The sequence below is a fragment of the Schistocerca nitens genome, chromosome 9 (assembly GCF_023898315.1).
Source record: "Schistocerca nitens isolate TAMUIC-IGC-003100 chromosome 9, iqSchNite1.1, whole genome shotgun sequence".
NCBI lineage: Eukaryota > Metazoa > Arthropoda > Insecta > Orthoptera > Acrididae > Schistocerca > Schistocerca nitens.
This window is the reverse complement of record NC_064622.1, coordinates 144,317,033-144,336,975: the sequence shown is the minus strand read 5'-3', so window position 1 is coordinate 144,336,975 and position 19,943 is coordinate 144,317,033. Positions and strand designations below refer to the sequence as shown.

Sequence of the window (19,943 nt, the reverse complement as noted above, 5' to 3'; positions counted from 1 at the left end):
CCAGCAACAGCCACCATGCTGTAAGGCCCATGCTGTGTCTGGGTGGCACCCATGGGGGGAGACCCTGACGAGTGGTGGTATCAGGGCAGATGCTTTGCGTGCAAATCGACCCTTTGGCCAGCCCTTCCCTGGCCACACCCTGGGAGGAGAGCCAAACTTGCCAGCTTGGAGTGAAACAATTTCCACGCTATCTGGTGTGTAGTAGGACGAATGGGGATACATTCACCACCACAAAGCCGTAATTTTTTGCGTAAAATATCAAAGACAAGTTTGGTGAAGCGGAGAGTCTCAGGAAGATGCGGTTGGGTTCCTTTTGATCAAAACCTCTTCTGCTACCCAGTTTGCAGCTCTTCATGCTTGTGATCGTCTTGACGATGTCCCATTGTATATTACACCTCACTATTCATTGAATAGGGTCCAGGGAGTCATTTTTCACAGGGATCTCATCCTTCAAACTGATGAGGAATTCCGGGTCAATCTGGAATGATGGAGCATTCATTTTGTTCGGTGCATGCAGAAAGGTTGTTAAGACAACTGCACCGATATAGGTGCCCTTATTCTGGCTTTTCAGGGAGATACCCTCCCAGAGAAGGTAAAGGCTGTGTGTTATTGGTGTGAGACGAAACAATATGTCCCACCACCCATGAGGTGCTTTCGGTGCTTGTGTTTCGTCCACATCTTCCCGATGTATGACGGACCCTCTATGTGGTGACTATGGACATCCACTCCAGGAGGGGAACCCATGCATTCCCCCACCTGTGTGTGTAAATTGTCACTCTCCACGCTCATCATATTGCCCGGTGTATAAGAAAGAAAAGAAGATATAAGAGTATAAGTCCCTGGATTGTTTATTTTATACTAAGGCTTGTCAGAAATTTAACCGACTTCATCATGTATCAATGACTTCTGCTTTTGCCTCTGTTATGTCCTTTCCCCCTCCTCCCTCTTTCTTGCCACACTCCCATCCCTTTTTCTCTCCCCCTGCCATGCAGTTCCCCCACCCTCCCCTCCATGTGCGGCTCCCCTACCTGGCTGAAGAAGTGTCCTCCTTCTTCAGCACCCACTAGTGCTAGGGCTCCCTCCCAGGACTTCTTCCTCTGGCTGGAGGCTACCACAACTCAGCCACATGATACACAGTCTACGCACTCCAAAGTTGCCCACTCTCATTTGATTTCAGATCTTGCAGAAGCTTACTCACCCTCTGTGCCCTGTCCTCCTCAACCTATGAAAGAGGAGGAGGACAAGCCCCCACCCCCTTTCCCCGGTTGTTCTATCTCCTCCTCTGAGTCTTACATCATATTTATGGATGTCATTCCATCGTCTTTGGTGACATGTGGTGACCCAGCGGCATGTTTGTCTCCAGCCACATCGCCTCTCATGTGGATACCCACTCCGTGATTATTCAGTGGAACTGTAATGGATACTACCGTAACCTCCCAGAGCTGCAATCCCTTATTGTCTTTTACTCAGCAGCTTGTGTCATTCTCCAGGAATCTCATTTTAATGACCCTTCGTGGGTTCTGTGCTTTCTATGTGAAACAGGTCAGCCGCACGACAGCTCCGGTGGCTTCTGCACATTGGTCCATACAGATATTGTTAGTACATGGATCACTCTTCATACTCAGTTTAAAGTGGTTGCCATTCAGGTCTGCTTGGACTCTGCTGTCACAGTTTGCAATCTCTGTATCCCTCCTGACAAGCCACCTACATCTGCTGCCCTAACTGCCCCCCTCCCTTTCTTGGAGATTTTGATGCCTATCACTCTTTGTGGGACAGAACTCCGTCATCTAGCCAGGGGTTCGTCATTGACCAGTTTCTTGTGGACCATCACCTGTGCCTTCTTAATGGTGGGTCTCCTACTCATTTCAGTGCTGCAAATGGCACTTTCTCTGCCATTGATCTTTCACTCTCTTTCCCTTCCCTTCCCTTCCCTTCCCTTCCCTTCCCTTCCCTTCTTCTTCGTTCCTTACACTGGCTGCCACACGATGACCTCTGTGACATGACCACTTCCCGTTGATTCTCTTGTTCCCTTTCCACCCTCTGATGACCAGTTTACCTCACATGGTCTTGCCGTCATGCTGATTGGCCTCTATATATCTCCCAGATCACATTTCCACATTCTTTGTCAGGTTGTATTGATGAAGTCATCCATAATCTGTCAGAAAAAGATAATCCACATTGCTGGCATTGCCATTCCCTGCTTGATGGGCTTCGTTCGTCTACAGCCAGTTCAGTGGTGGAGCATGGTTATTGCCACTGCTATCTGTGATCATCACTTCTACGCAGTGAACCTTTTACTGAATGGGAACTTCCGGCTTTTGCTTCTTCTGGCTCTCCCTTCTTCCCATGATTCAGCTTTTGGTCCTGATTCCACCCATAACCAGTAGGTTCAACACATCAGTCCTCCTCAATGCCAGTATCTCCTCCAGATGTTTAAATGTATTTGGCTCCAAGGCATTTTCCCCTCTCAATTGATAGACAGCATTGTGGTTCATATCCTTAAGCATGGCAAGGATCCATCATCCCTTGATAGTTACTGACCCGTCAGCCTGACTAATGTCTCCTGCAAAGCACAAGAATGGATGGTGGCTCATCAGCTCAATTGGGTCTTTGAATCTCAGGACCTTTTATCTACTTACCAGTGTGGCCTTTGGGAGATATGACCTCCGATAAGTCATCTGCTTCAATTGAAAACTGCAGTTCAGCATGCATTTTCTCAATGCTGCCATCTTATCACAATTTTCTTTGATCTTTGTAAGACTTATGGCACAGCTTAGCACCATCACATCCTACTTATGCTCCATGAATGGGGTCTTCAAGGCCCCCTCCCCATTATTACTCGCCAGTTCCTCTCCTATTGACTGTTCAGAGTCCTGTTTGGTGCAGTTCTCAGCTCTTAGTGGACCCAGGAGAACGGTGTTCCACAGGACTCTAATCACTATTAATGGACTTGTGTCCTCTGCCAGATTGTTGGTCACCTCGTTCTCTACGTGGATTATTTCTGTATTTGGGCTAGCTATGACTCGGTGGCCTCTGCATAATGAGAGCTCCAGGGTGTCATCCAGCATGCTTCCATGTGGACACTTTCACACGGTTTTCAGTTCCCTCCCTTTCAGTTGATGGTGGAGCATTTCTGTTGCTTTACTATGGTCCATCCTAATCCAGAGCTTTAAGTTGATGCCCAACACCCGATCGTGGCCCCCCCAGCTCCCTTTCTTGGGTCTTCTTTATGACAACAAGCTTACTTGATTGCCCCATATCCGTCCGTCATCTGAAGGTTGGCTGTTTGTATAACCTCAATGTTCTATGCTTCCTTGCCCACACCTCTTGGGAGGCGGATATTCCAACCATCTCCGACTTTACCAGGCTGTCTCATCTGGATTATGGTTGTCAAGTTTATGGATCAGCTGCCCCTTCCACACTGCTCCTCTGGGACCCAATTCACCATCCTCATATCCTTTTAGCTGTGGGTACCTTTCACACTAGTCCTGTCAATAGTCTTCTGGTTGATGCTGGGATCCATCCCCTTTAAATTTTCCAGTCCCAACTCCTGGTTTCCTGTCTGCTCTTCCCCTACTCTCCACTCCAATTCTATTATTTTTGCTGCTTCGGGTCATCGCCTGCCTGTTGCCTCCATTGCTCCAATGGTGTTCCGTTGTTTTTTCCATACACTCTTACAGGAGTTTCAGGATATCATTGTTTTTTACATTGATGGTTCTAAATCTGCTGATCATGTGGGATGTGCCGACACATCTTCTGTTGGCACAGAACACCATCTGTTGTCTGCCTTTGGGAGAAGTGTTTACTGTGGAATTGATGGCCATCTATTGGGCCCTGATGTGCTTTATTAAATGGTCCTCCGTCACCTGAGTTTTGTTAAGTACAGACTCAATGAGTGGCTTTCAGTCTATTGCTCAGCGTTTTTCCCACCATCCTCTGGTCTCTGCCAACCATGACCTAGCAGATGCTGCTCGGTTGGTCAACTTCCTTTGGGTCCCTGGCCACATATGTATCTCGGGCAATGAACTTGCTGATCGTCTGGTTGGGGGTTGGCCACCTACCACCGCCCCTCTCCCTACCCCCATTCTCTGTACCCTACATTAAATTCATTTTTCCTCAATTGTGGGCTGACTGTTGGGAGACTATCCCCCGCCCCCATCTAATAAACTTCACACGCCATCAAGGAGACATCCACCAAAGGGTGTTCTTCCCTCTGTCTCTCCCAACGGGAATCTGTCATCCTCTTGTTGACCATACTAGGTTGACCTATGGGCTTTTACTCCACAAAATGACCCCCTCCCCCCTTTCCACCTTTGGAGTTGTGGTGTTGTGCCCATGGCGATCCATATTTTGTTGGACTGCCCATGCCTTTTGGACCTTCACATTAAATATGCCATCCCATCTTCCTTGTCTTGGGTATTAGTGGATGACTCTCACATGGTTACATCTGTCCTCAGTTTTATTCATAAAAGTGGTTTGTACTTTCAGGTATGAGTCCTTGAATTTTCCTCTGGATTTTGAGTCCCTCAATTAGCGTAGTCATTGATTATGGAGTCCTTTACCTTGCCTCCGCACTGGCCAGATACTCCCCACCTTTTCTGTACATTCTGTCTGATCTGTTGTGCTGTTTTTTTTCCCCGTTTCTTGTGTATTGTCCCCATTGTATCATAATAATGGTGTGGTACTGTGCGTGTGTCGGGGGGACAATTGGGTGGTGGTGCTGGTGCCCCACCGTGCATAGCATTTCTAGGGCACCCCTGCTCTCCCTATTTCCGCCCACCCCCCTCCTGTTCTTTCTTCATCCTGCTGCCCTTTTCTGTCTTTGTTTGCACATTATCCCTTCCCCTTCACTGGACTATGCTGTTTGTGTTATTCCTCCCTTGATTTCTGCCATCCTAGTTCATGGTACTGATGGCCTCGCTGTTTGGTTCCCTCCCCCAAAATTAACCGACCAACCCAGCATACCTTCACTTCTTAGAAAACATATGACAGAATGCTGTTCTTCCTTCATGAATGTCGCAAGCAGGGCAGCCATTTTGAGCTGGTATTATGTCCGCGTTTCACAAGTTTGTTGTGTGCTGCTACCTGTAGGGCATTCCGTGCTGTGAACTTGCAGAACTTTGGCATGAAATGTCGATTAACTACACTTTTAAGAGGTTTCCATTTGACTCCTTCTCATAGCTATATTGGTAGTCAAGTCACTGCCCCTTCATTTATTCCAGCCAGCCTCCAATTGCTCATTGGCTTCTGTAGTGGCACGAGAGATAACTAGAGGCAGCGCACAACTCAGATATGTGACATACTAGCCGGTTAACCAGATCAGATGACCAGTTTTATTAGTAATTCATATACTACAGAGCAATTTCACTTTTTAATTCATGTATAATAATGAGTAATGTTTCAATGAAAATAAATTATATCTTTCATTATGTAAATAATTTTAATTTATGTTTCAGATTTATTGGAAGCTTATCAAAAATGGCTGCCAGAATCTGCTTATAGTGAAGCTGCATTGCTGTGGCCACCCATATAGAGATATATTGTGATGAGTGTAAAGATAATTGTATGTATTTTTGTAATATTTGTTAAATAAATATTATTTATATTTGTTAATTAATGTAGTGTGTCAGTAACTTCATTTTTCTTGTACCATATTAAAAATAAATCGCAGATTGCTTACATTGAAATCATCAAGTCTGGCTGTCAAGCTGGAACCTGGATGGTACGTACTCAGAGAGCACAAAGGATAAGGTTACAATTGTGGATGGGGCCATAAACAGTTACTGTGAGTCACACAATCACACACAACTTTATTTTTCCAAGAACCACTAATTTACACATTGCTTTAAAACATCACAACTAGACAATATGGCTGAAGGCCTAGTTAAAGAAAACTTGAGATGCTTTCTGGGCTGAAGGCCCAAAACCACACCAAAAACAAGAACGGCTGAAGGCTTGGCTTAGAAATCAAAAGCAATTAAAAATAGAAGGTAAATTTAAAAAAAAAAAAGAGAGAAAAAACTGAATACAGTTGAAAGAAAAATTTGAGCTGTTCAATGGATCTTGTACCCCCACACAAGGCTGATATATACTGACAGGTTCTAAGAAGAATTAGTAGTGTACTGATCTATATGATAACGTTTTCTGCTAATCATAACCAACTCTCAATTGTCTATTTGTACTGAGACTGATCAGATGCCACGAAAGAGCACAGTTCTTATTTCTTATGGAGTCTTCAGCTACCATCTTTCTCCCTGGGGTTGCTATGACATGACATTGCATCTCTTTCTCACACATTAAATACATCAGTTTCCTCAATATAATAATAATAATAACAATAATAATAATAATAAAAATAACTAACACCATAGAGAAATTACACGAAATTGCACAAAGAACCGGCCTGCAAATCTCATATGAGAAAACCCAGTACATAGAAAGAGTGCCACAAGACAAATTGCCTATTGTGACAACCCATGGGAAAATTGTACAAGTACCACATTTTAAATACCTGGGAGAAATCATCCAGCCATCAGGGATCAACCTAAAGGCCAATGAGGAAAGAATAAAAAAACTACAGAAAGCATATAAACTCACGTGGAACTATTATAACAAAAAGTCCATATCCATTAACGCAAAATTGAGGCACTACAACACCGTCGTACTTCCGGAGGCACTGTATGCATCTGAAACAACACAAATAGGTGGGCAAACTAAAATCAAAGAAATAGAGAAACAAGAAAGGAAAATTCTCAGGAAAATTTTTGGCCCGATACAAGAGCAAGGAATCTGGAAGAAGAGACCAACATCAGAATTATATAAATACACAGACAAGATTACAGATACAATAAGGAAAAGAAGAATGCAGTTCTACGGACATATCCACAGGATGAATGAAAACAGAATTTCAAAGCGAATTCTTAAAGTCATCAACTCAGGCAGGGGAAAAACAAAATGGATAAAAGAAGTTGAAGAGGACCTCAGACAAGCACACATAACAGTAAATTATGCAGAAAATAGAACTGAATTCAGGAACATCATCAAAAAACATAAATTTGACACCACAACACAGAAGAGAACAGGATGCAAATGGACAGCGGAGCGAAAGAAACAACACAGTGAACACATGAAGAAAATTTGGGCTCAGAAAAAACATAAACAATCATCATAAAGGAATTCAAGTTCAAACGCTCTCTTAAATGGGAATAATCGAAAATAATAATAATAATAATAAAAATAAAAAGAAAGACAGTTCATAATATGAAGGGCTCATTTTGATTTAATAAATGTGTGTTTCAAGTAACTACTGTGTTATGTCCTGCTGTTGACTTAACATCTAAATGAACATATTGATTTTTACCATAGAACAACAATCAATATGCTACAAGAATAGAGGGCATATAATCAGAGCCACTTGGTTTCTGGCACCTGTTCCACTCAAATCGAGCAAGAGAAAAACAGCTGTCTATATGCCTCCTACGAGTTCTAATTCCTTTTATTTTGTTTTCATCATTCTTATGCAAAATGTATGTTGGCTTAGTAGAATTGTTCTGCAGTGCTTCAATACCAGTTCTCTAAATTTTCTCAAGTTTTTCAATTTGTGAAGCATCTCCATAATACTTGCATGTTGATTGAAGGTCTGGTGACAAATCTAGCAGGCTGCCTCTGAATTATTTGAATGTTTTCCTTTAATCTGAACTGGTGGGGATCCCAAACACTTCGGCAGTACTCAAGAATGGGCCACTCTAGTGTTCCATATGTGATCTCATTTACAGGTCAACCACATTGCCTAAAATTCTTGCAATAAATCAAAGTCAACCATTCACCTACCCTACTACAATCCTTATATACTCATTCTATTTCACACTGCTTTGCAACATTATGCCACAACACTTAATCAATATGACTGTGTCAAGCAGCACACTACTAATGCTGTATTAGAAAATTACAAGATTGTTTTTCCTACTCACATAAATTAACTTACATTTTTCAACATTTAGAGTTAGTTGCCATTCATTCATCACACCAACTAGGAGTTTTATCTAAGTCACCTTGTATCCTCCTATGGTTACTCAAAAATGACAACATCCCAAACAGCAATGCTGTATTAGAAAATTACAAGATTGTTTTTCCTACTCACATGTTGTTGTTGTGGTCTTCAGTCCTGAGACTGGTTTGATGCAGCTCTCCATGCTACTCTATCCTGTGCAAGCTTCATCATCTCCCAGTACCTACTGCAACCTACATCCTTCTGAATCTGCTTAGTGTATTGATCTCTTGGTCTCCCTCTACGATTTTTACCCTCCACGCTGCCCTCCAATGCTAAATTTGTGATCCCTTGATGCCTCAAAACATGTCCTACCAACCGATCCCTTCTTCTAGTCAAGTTGTGCCACAAACTTCTCTTCTCCCCAATCCTATTCACATTTTTCAACATTTAGAGTTAGTTGCCATTCATCACACCAACTAGGAGTTTTATCTAAGTCACCTTGTATCCTCCTATGGTTACTCAACAATGACAACATCCCAAACATCAAAGCATCATTAGCAAACCGCTGCAGATTGCTGCTCAACCTGTGCATCACATCATTTATGTATACAGAGAATAATTGCACTCTTGTTACATTTCCTGCGCACTCTTAATGATACCACAGTTTCTGGCAAATACTTGCCATCAAGGACGTAGTACTGGGTACGCAAGAAGTCTCTGGGCTACTCATATACCTGGGAACCTATTCCATGTGCTAATAACAGTTGAAAGTCTGCAGTGGGGCACCATGTCAAACAATTTAAGAAATGTAGAAATACAGAATCTGCCTGTTGCTCTTGATCCATGGTTCACAGAATATCACATGAGAAAAGGGTAAGTTGAGTTTCACAACAATGCTTTATAAAACCATGCTGTTTTGTGCGCAGAAGTTTTTCCGCCTCGAGAAAATTAATTATACTCACACTAAGAATACATTCACAAATTCTGCAGCAAATCGGTATTGAGAATATTGGCCTGTAATTATGGGTCCATTGTTTTTACCCTTCTTATATACAGGAATCACCTGCCTTTTTTTTCACTTGCTTGAGACTTTGCACTATAAGCTAAGTAGGGACCAGAGCCGCACAGTACCCTTTGTAAAAACAAATTCAGATTCCACCCAGACCTGACAACATTCACATTCAGTTCTTTCCGTTACATCTTTACCACCAGGGATGCTTGTTACTGTGTCTTCCATACGGGAGTCTGTGTGATGATCAAATGATGCTACATTTTTAGCACCCTCCTGTGTGAATAACTGTTAAACATGAAATTTAAAACTTCAGCTTTCCTTTTATTGCCACATCAGACTGGTCAACTAGTGATTAGGAAGAAGCCTTCAACCTGCTTTGTGATTTTACATAGGACCAGAATTTTTTTGGCAAAATCTTTTCCCAAGTTACAATGGTGGTAGTAGTTGTAGGCATTCGCACAGATCTATGTACAGATGCACATATTGCAACTAACTTTTGCCTGTCATCTTCTGAACATTCTCTTTTGAACCAGGAGTTCTACATAATGCAGTAGCAATTTTGAAATAGTAATCACTTTGTGAAAAATTCATGGCTCACATTATGTGATCACTTCCGAGCCTCCTACAGTCTTTGACAGCACAGATATCATTGAGCAAAAGTTATTGACTGTGTGTTCTGATATATTAGTCACTGACTAATGAGTTGTACTTACATCTCTCAATGATCAATTAATGAAAGTAACAATATGTGGCATAAAGAAAATAAAATTTACAGTTCTTGCCCGGGTACAAATCCAGTTTTTATCATGTGGTAGTTATTAATAAATCTGGGAAATATGTGGAGAACAAGAGAGGTTGCCAGCATTTGCAAAGAACAATCATAATTCCTTTTATGTGCCTGAGGTACAACAATACCTCTGGTACTCATCCACACTGATGTTTGTTGTTTTATCTCACCCGAGCATTGGGAAGAACTGTGACTGTTGTATGGTATATAAAATTTTTACTTGTGCAGTCATACCTAGCAGCTTTGGGAGGGAGAATGAAACTGCTGGCCCACCTATTTGTATCTTGGCTGTTATGGTCATAATGCCGTGCTGTCAGGTATATTACTAGAACTTCCACCAGTCAGCATGCCATTACTTGTTGCCACAAAATCCACAGGCAAGAATTACAAAAGCTAATCCATAAATGTTTTAATTCATTCCAGTGTAGTATTTCATGCATTTGACAGCAATAATGTAAGTTAAATTTTTCAGGTGATACTTTAAACTTTTGACTACCTGGCTCACATATTTCAGATTAAATTGTAACACCTCTGTCTAAGGCCCCATTTTTATATGTTTACGTTGCATGGCACCACAAACTCAAGAGAATGACGCTATTTTGAAGAAACAGTCTTGTGATCTTGAAGATTGCTTCTATAGGTTTGGAAACTGGAAGCATTAAGGGGCAAAGGAAAAGGGCATATAGCAGCTCGAGTCTCTGAGTTAAGAGTCCTATAGGCTGTCTCCTTGTCAACAAACATAAAATCTCCAATAAACAGAACAAAGTCTGCACAGGAAATATGTCTGACAGTCATAATCAGCTGATTTGTTGGTGGAATAATCAATTCTGAAAGAAAAACCAGCAAAAAGATTGAAAATTGTGCTAAGTGAGGGAGAATTTTCTCTCTTCAGATAGACAGCCACAGCAAAATACTAATCTGGTGATTTTCTCGCAATGTCATGTCCTAGCTAACAATGTCTATTGTTATTACATTGCAACAACAACAATTTAAAGCCTCTTCCTGAGAGGATTTTTCATATGCTTGAGGTTACAGCACAGTGATTTGGCATGGCACGGAATGATAATGCACAGCAAAAACAACAGAATTTCTAGGAATAGCAAGAGCTTATAAAAGTGACTGATGTACTGCTCATAAAAACAGTCTGGAGAGACCTTCTGGGAGAACAATTTGCAAACTTCATGTACGTAGTTAAAATAGCAATGTGAATGCAGAGTGAGCTTCTATGTGAACGCATAAGAAGAAGAAAAAAAAAAAAAAAAAAAAAAAAAAAAAGTTGAATCACTCATCACGTGTCAAGTCCCAGTGAGGGATAGATTATGCTGCCCTAATAAAATTTCTTCTATTCAGTGTTAGGCTAGTGCAACGGATACTACTCAAAGTAACAGAGTTGGAGGCAAAATGTATCAAACACCGCCCAAGAGGCAGAAGTAGTCTACGCAAAAATCAAATATGTGAGTCAGCGTATGAAACTGAATAACTAAAAATTCTAACAAGGCATTTTATGATACATTTATTGTTTTCTTTAGAATTTTCAGTCAAAGCTAAGTCACTATCGAAAAAGTTATGCAATGTGGTTTGTGTTTGCTCAGAATTTCGACATTATAGAAATTATTTTTACATTCATTGACCATTGTAAGTATTGTGAGTACCTCAAGGTAGAATCTCATGATTGTATTTACAGAGTCATGCATAAAATGACATTATGCACTTCGTTCTGTATTGTATTAATCTGAACAAGCCTAAATGATAGAATACTGTGGATTCCATATCTAGTATGAGTTTCCTCAACATAAATGAAGTTTATAGTGAAATATTTTAAATTTGTCTGCAGTAATGGTATTGTGTCTGAAGATTACTTCTTGAACAAAAACAGAATCATCATTTTTATATGCATTTCCAATCCTAGGTGAACTTGGAATAATCACTAATAAATAATGTGGCAGCTCAAAGTAATTCATTTTTGAAAACTATAATATTACAATTTTATAAGAAGGAAAATTGCTAGTCACCATATAATGGAGATGCTGAGTCGCAGATAGGCACAACAAAAAGACTCTCACAATTATAGCTTTCGGACATTAAGGCTTCCGTCAACATCAGACACACATACACACATGCACGCAAATGCAACTTACACACACGACTGCAGTTTCAAGCAACAGAAACCACACTGCGAGCAGCAGCACCAGTGCATGATGGGAGTGGCAACTGGGCGGGGGTAAGGAGGAAGCTGGGGCAGGGAGGGGGAAGCATAATATGGTGGGGCTAAAGAGGAGGTTGGGGCAGGGAGGGGGAGGGATAGTATGGTGGGGGTGGACAGTGAAGTGTTGCAGGTTAGATGGAGGGCAGGGGATAAGAGAAATAGAGAGACTGGGTATGGTGGTGGAATGATGGCTGCATAGTACTGGAATGGGAACAAGGAAGGGGCTACTGGATGGGTGGGGACAGTGACTAACTAAGGTTGAGGCCAGGAGGGTTACGGTAATGTAGGATGTTTGGCAGGGAAAGTTCCCACCTGTGCGATTCAGAAAAGCTGGTATTGGTGGGAAGGATCCATATGGCACAGGCTGTGAAACAGTCATTGAAATAAAGGATATTATGTTTGGCAACGTGTTCAGTAACAAGGTGGTCCACTTGTTTCTTGGCCACAGTTTGTTGGTGGCCATTCATGCAGACAGACAGCTTCTTGGTTGTCAGGCACAGGAGATTTGTCTTTTTATAAGGTTGGGAGGATAGTTATAGACAGTGAACGCTTCAGTGAGACTCTCGGTATATTTCGAGGACTTCTCATGACTGCAGATGCAATGACCACTGTTGTTTTGAACCGCAACGATTACCTGGTGGTAGGACTCTGCCAGCTGTCAGATACTTCCACGAACATACCTTGCCAAATCCAGCAGGATCTCCAGTCACTAATCAAATCCCTAGGCCCATCCCAGAACTTCTCCCCGGAGTCCATCTCTCTACTCACCTCTACCACTCCATGCATTCCTACATTCTACATACTTCCTAAAGTCCATAAACCTAACCACCCAGGATGCCCCATTGTGGCCTGTTACTGTGTTTCCACTTAGAGAATCTCTGCTCTCGTAGACCAACACCTTCAACCTATTACCCGGAAACTACCCTTCTATATAAAAGATACCAACCATTTCCTCCACCAACTCTCCACAGTTCCTGTCCCTTTACCACACAGTGCCCTGCTCACCACTATTGATGCCACCTCCCTGTACACTAACATTCCTAATGCAAATGGCCTTACTGCTATTGAACATACCTTTCCCGATGCCCGACAGATTCCAAACCAACAACCTCCTTCCTAGTCACCCTGACCAATTATATCCTCATCCACAATTACTTCTCCTTTGAAGGCATTACCTACAAACAAATCCAGGTTACAGCTATGGGAATCCACACGGCACCATCCTATGCCAACCTATTCATGGGCCATCTAGAAGAATCCTTCCTAAGAACCCAGGATCCTAAACCCCTCACCTGGTTCAGATTCACTGATGGCATCTTTGCTATTTGGATTGAAGGTAAGGACACACTATCCATATTCCTCCAGAACCTCAACAACTCCCCCCCTCCCCCATTTGCTTCACCTCGTCCAACTCAACCCAACAAGCCACCTGCCTACATGTTGACCTCCACCTTAAAGATGGCTACATCAGTACCTCCATCCATATCAAACCTACTAACCACCAGCAATTACCTCCACTTCAACAGCTGCCACCTGTTCCATACCAAGAAGTCCCTTCCATACAGCATCTGCAATGACGAGCAGTCCCTCTTGAAATATACTGAGGATCTCACTGAAGCCTTCACTGATTGTAATTACCAACTGGTAAGAGCGAAAATAAACATTAATATTCAACAAGAACTAAGAAAACTAATGTCACAGAAAAAAGAAATTATAGGTATGGATAAACAAAAGGAGAAAAAGTATTTTCAGTATGCTCAGTCAACAGAAGAAAATCTAGCTTAAACGATAATGGAAACTGCAAAGAAAAAAAAGATGGTAGACTGACAACAATTACTAAACAACCAGGAAAGTTAAGTGTGGAAAGCAAAGCTTTCCTGTAAAAAGATGAGAGATGAAAATTAAAATTTCTTGTGACAAGATAGAATATTCAGAACTGTGTAAGTGTATAAGGAAGAATATGAAAGCTGACACACAAAAATAAAATGAAACACCATAAAATTAGCATTAGAGAATAAAAAGAACTGCAAGAAAGCTAAACAAAAGCTTATGATTGGTAAAAATGAAATCATAGCAATTGACACTGATAATGGGTGCATAACAGAAAAGGAAGAAATTCTAAACCATATAAAGAATTTCTGTAGTAAATTATATGAAAGAACACATGAACCACTAGGAAAACCTTATGCAGATGATGATGAAGTCCCCAAAATCCTCCCAGAATAAATAAGAAAAGCTATAAACGAGATGCAGAATGGCAAAGCAGGGGATCATGATGGTCTGACAATTGACATACTCAAGCTTACAGGGGAGGAAACAGACAAACAGCTGGCTAAAGTCTTTAGTTTGTGTATATAGAATGGCAGCATCCCAACCTGCTGGAACAAAGCAAACATAATCTTACTACATAAGAAGGGAAGTATTCACAATCTGAAGAACTACCGCCAGTTAGCTTACTTTCTGTTATATATAAAGTGTTCACTAAAGTCCTGATAAATCACATTAAAATGGTAGTGGAGACAGCAGAGCCCATAGAACAAGATGGATTCCACAGTGGTTTCAGTACAATTGACCATATAAACACACTGCATGAGGTAATTAGTAGAGAAAAAGCCTTTGATCCTGTCAGCCACACTACAGTCATACAAGCATTGGCTGAGCAAGGAGTGGAAACAAAATATACAAACATATTGTGCAACATTTATGAGACATCTGTAGCACCTATCAACATAGGAAAAAACAAGTGCGAATTTCCCACTGGAAAAGGATCCTATGTCCCCGAAGTTATTTATAACAGTTCTCGAGATGACTATGTTCAAAATTATTTGGAACAACAGAGGAAAAAGTATAAATGGTAAAAGGCTTACCAACCTGAGATTTGCTGATGATATAGTGGTCCTAGCTAACAGTAAGACAGAAACACAGTCCTCTATAAGAGACTTAAAAGATTGTTGTCAGGAAGTTGGACTTAAAATAAATCACTTTAAAACTAAGGTTATGCATAGTAAATGGGTAGCTGCAAGGCAAGTACCGTAATGCTGAACGGCAACATCCTAAACAATGTTGCAGAATACATTTATGTGGGGCAATTAAATGACACAAAAGGGGATTTGAAACCTGAAATTTTTCGTCGAATTAAACTGGGTTGGAGAACTTACGGAAGTTTTCAAATCTAACATGCCAGTCTACTTAAAGAAGACAGTTTTTGGTCACTGTGTCCTACAGGTTTTAACATATGGGTGTGAAACTTGGACTTTAAACGAATTTTTCAAAAGGAAATTTAGAACTGCTCAGAGAGTTATGGGAAGGTCAATGTTGGTCTCACTAAGAAATATTGACAGGAAAGTGAAGACATACAAGCAATAACAGGAGTAAAAGATATTATAGAACAGGTTAACACTCTAAAATGGCAGTGGGCAGGACATGTTGCACGAATGAAGGATGGAAGATGGACAAATCAGTTTTAGAGTGGAGTCCCAGAGAAAAACAAAGACTAGCAGGGAGACCACCTGATCGCTGGGATCAGAAACTCAGGAAAGTTACTGGCTTCAACTGGCAGAAGACAGCAGTGGACAAAGATGCGTGGAAACACCTCTTAAAAATGTATCTAATAACTTAAAGAGGCTACATCTGGTATAGACCGAGTTAGCTGAACAATAAATAAATGAATATTTCTTGGATTTTTTCTTGCCTGTAGGATGGACAGTTGCTATTTCAAATGGGCAGCATTTGGGCAGTTTGTATATATTTCTAGAGAAGAACAAGGAGACCATGCTCCATGGGCACCTTTCCCACAAATTCCACAAGTTTTTTGCATTACACATCATCATTAAGTGACCATGCCTTGGATGTTTACAGCAACAGATTAAGTTTGGTGTTTATGGTCTTCTCTTCTGGTAGATAAATTCAGCCCTTATGGATTCTTGGAGTATCGGTGAACTTAATGTTAAAACATGTTTTCAGAAGTTCATGACTGACTTTCGTCATTATATTGTTCACTTCTGTGACTCCTTCAATTTTCCATTTATTCTGTAATTCAGATGTATCCATTATGCCCCTGCAGCTTATGATACTCATAACTTCAGCAAGGGCATTGTGTTTCATTGCTGATATAGGATATTGACACAGATTCATTGGCCTCTTGGCATGGCATAGCACTTTTGTCCAAGAGGATGCCATTTCACACTGTTTGATGGATTTGAGATTACTCACATTTTTTCTCAAAGACTTATGCACATTGAATGAGGACACTTGTTTCAAATGATTCCTCTTCCCTTTTTTCACATTATTAATACTCTGGAAGTGTTGTGCCCTATCAGTGTCAGTGAAATGTACTCGCATTACATCATTCTCCAAAGCACTGTTCTGTTGAACCCTTTTTTTGATTTTTTGGTGTTAGTGCTCTCAGTCAATACAACAAAGGAGCCACAGACGGTCTCATGAGTTGCTAGACGGATTAAATTAGAAAACATAATAAATTAGCTGAATTTCGGCCCTCACTGGCCAACACCTATAACCAATTGCTCACAATCTAGCCTCCCACATCAAAGATACCAACCATCCCCACCCATTTACCTCCTGGATCCCCACTCGTCACTGTTTATACCAACTCCCTATACACAACCATACCTCATGCCTATGATCTTACAGCTGCTACTGAACACTACCATTTCCAATGTTCCTCATACTCCAGACTCACTACCTCATTCCTCATACACCTTTCTAACTTTATCCTAACCCATGACTACTTCTCCTTTGAAGGGAAGGTATACAAAAACACATCCAACACAGTCATGGGCAACCCCCCCCCCCATGCCAACTTGTTTATTTATGGGTCACCTAGATGAGAACTTCCTAGCCTCCCAAGATAGCAAACCCTTAGTCTGTTTCAGGTTCACTGATGATATTTTCATGATCTGGACCCAGTGCCAGGACACCCTACCTTCATTCCTTCACGACCTCAGTGCCTTCTCTCCAATCAACACCAACTCCTCCTCAACCCAGCACACCACCTTCCTAGATGTTGACCTCCTCCTCACTGACGCCTCAATCTGCACCTCTGTCCACATTAACCTACCAACCACCAACAGTACCTGCATTCTGACAGCTATCATCCCTTTCACACCAAATAATCTCTCTGCATATAGAATGGCCACCTGGGAACAGCATATCTGTAGCGACAAGAACTCTCTTGCTCAGTATGCTGAGGGTCTCACCAAGGCATTCACAAACAGGCACTATCCTCCAGACCTTGTCCGCAAACAGATCTCCCATGAAATTTTCACGCCTCCAATTCTCCCACCACCCCAAGAACTGGCCACAAGGGAGTGCCCCCTTCTTCACCCAGTACCAACCTGAACTGGAAAAACTGAACCACATCCTTTTGCCAGAGCTCTGACTTCCTATCATCATGCCCTGAAATACAGGACATCCTAACCGAGATTTTTCCCAGCCCTTCTAAAGTGGTGTTCTGTTGCCCAGCCAACTTCCACAATATCCTAATTCATCCCTATGCCAATCCCAATCCCTCATCACAAGTATCATATCCCTGAGGAAGACCCACGTGCAAGACCTGCCAAATCCACCCACCCGGCACTTCCTAGTCCTGTCCTGTCACAGGTTTATCCTACCCCTTCAGGGGTTAGGCCACCTGTGAAAGCAGCCATGTGACTTACCAGCTCTGCTGCAACCATTGAATAGCTTTTTATATTGGTATTACTGCCAACCAGCTGTTCAACAGGATGAACACTCACCATGGCCATGAGCAAATTAGACTCCTCTGTGGCACTGCATGCTTGATTTCAATGGCTGGTTCACTATCTGAGCCATCTGGATCCTTCCCTCCACCATCAACTTTTCTGAACTGCACAGATGGGAGTTATTCTCACAACACATTCTCTGCTCCCGTAATTATCCCGGCCTCAACGTATGGTAATATACTGTCCCCACACCCTCCATCCAACAGTTTCCACCCCCTCTGTGCCACAATTTCCTCCCCATCCTTGCCTCCCAGCCTCTTTGTTTGCCACCCCCTGCTAAAGCATTCACCCATCTTTCCCAGCTCCTCTCCTTTTTCGCCCTTTTACCTGACCTTCCTCCTCCACAATCTCTTGACACTACACCTGTTGGCATTCTAGTCCCAGTGCACTCTACTAGAAAGTATTGCTCTGTCCCTCTGAACCCCACCCCACCTGTCCACTACTACCGTATTTACTCGAATCTAAGCCGCACTTTTTTTCCGGTTTTTGTAAACCAAAAATCCGCCTGCGGCTTAGAATCGAGTGCAAAGTTAGCGGAAATTCTGAAAAATGTTGGTAGGTGCCGCCACAACTAAATTCTGCCGTCAAATATATGTAGCGCTACACAGCATGCTTTGCAGGCACAAAGATATATACTGGCGCCAAAACCTCTGCGTCAGTAAATAAATTAAAAAAAAAAAAAAAAAATGTGGAAGACGAGCTTTTTTTTTCTCCGCCCTGAGTTTCGACCACTGCATTTTCATGCATTATCCAACGAAGTAAATACAAATTCTGTATTGTTCATCATCGAATGTAGCAGCATTTCAATGTACTACGAAACTCCGACTGGCGATACTGTTTGGGATGTTTGTCAATACGGCCAACTCAGCGTTCTGAATTTTTTCCTACCTGTGAGAAGACATGGTTGCTAAAAGGAACTTTTATGAATTGTGAATCACATGCAGTATTCTTTTCACCATAAGAATAATACAAATATAAACATTTTGCCATGTATTGTTTCGTGTTTGCTGCTATTTCATTTAAATCCTGTCTGCCTAATAAACTACGAAACTAGAGTGAGACAACAGCAAACGCGGAAGAATATACATATCATGTTGATGTTTGTATTATTCTTATGTTGAATAGTGATACAGTCAGAAATGAAGCATGGCAACTGATTAGATTTTTAAATCTAAGATGACTCTAATTTCTGTGCAGAAAGAGGCGTCTGCAAAGATTTACAAACGGAGAAAAAATTTTGCTAAACTCTCATTCAGAACATCTATCATACGCAGTCCATTATTTGGTTCTTGTTGATCATTATCAAAGTAAGCAGCAGTGTAAGTAACAACAAATAGCAGTCTCTTGCCATTGTTTCGCTAATGAGACGATTCCTCTCTCTCTCTTTTTTTTTTTTTTTTTTTTTTTTTTTAAGTTGTAAGCGGCGGTAACGTGCACAAAGGCAAGCCAAGCCGCGAGCGGCGACAAGCCGTAAACACTCATTATCAGTATGCGACAAACAATGCATGACACAGAACAGTTATGCATTTTCAGCTTAGAGTGACGTAAACATCTATAACAAAGAGAACGGCACTTATCAGATCAAAGAAAAATAAGCAATCAATTCAAACAAGACGAGGCACGTGAGAAAGGAAGGGTACCCTTATAAATACGGACGGAGCGCCTGACGCATAGCAATGGCTACCTGGTAAAGCTTAACTGCTAAACTTACGACTTGAAGCAAACTACTGTAGCTGTATCGTCATTCATTGGACCTAAATTGTGTCTCATATTACAGTGGACCAACTTTGTTTCGATTTGGAGGTGCTGCCTAAAACTTTTCTCTCCCCTTGAATTTCGAGTCTCAAATTTCAGGTGCGGCTTAGATTCGCGAAAACTTTTTTTCCTTGATTTTGAGTCTCATTTTTCAGGTGCGGCTTAGATTCGAGTAAATACGGTATACCCTTCCCCTCTCCAACCCCTCCAGATTGCTGCTGCCATCCCATATGATAGCTGCATTGTGGCCTCAGCTGACAGTTATGAGAGGGTGAGGTGTGCGTGCTTGTGGATAAATGGTGTGCGTTTTTCTTTTGCTGATGGAGGTTTGACTGAAAGCTTTGTGTAAGTATTTTATAATTTTGCCTGTCTGCAATTTAATGTGTCTTCTTTACAGTAAGTGGTAATCTGTTTTTTCCTACATTGTTGATATT

General features: G+C 41.5%; 1 protein-coding gene across 2 annotated transcripts in view; it reads left to right on the top strand.

The window, feature by feature from the left end:
• The window catches only part of LOC126203755 (probable ATP-dependent RNA helicase kurz), a 134,753-nt gene extending 129,140 nt beyond the window's left edge, over nucleotides 1-5,613 (top strand). For both annotated transcript variants that reach the window (XM_049938125.1, XM_049938124.1), the window contains one exon: nucleotides 5,457-5,613. In XM_049938125.1, the coding sequence (XP_049794082.1) occupies nucleotides 5,457-5,533 (77 nt within the window). In that variant the 3' untranslated portion in view covers nucleotides 5,534-5,613. The remainder of the gene's footprint in view (nucleotides 1-5,456) is intronic.
• Nucleotides 5,614-19,943: the final 14,330 nt, after the last annotated feature.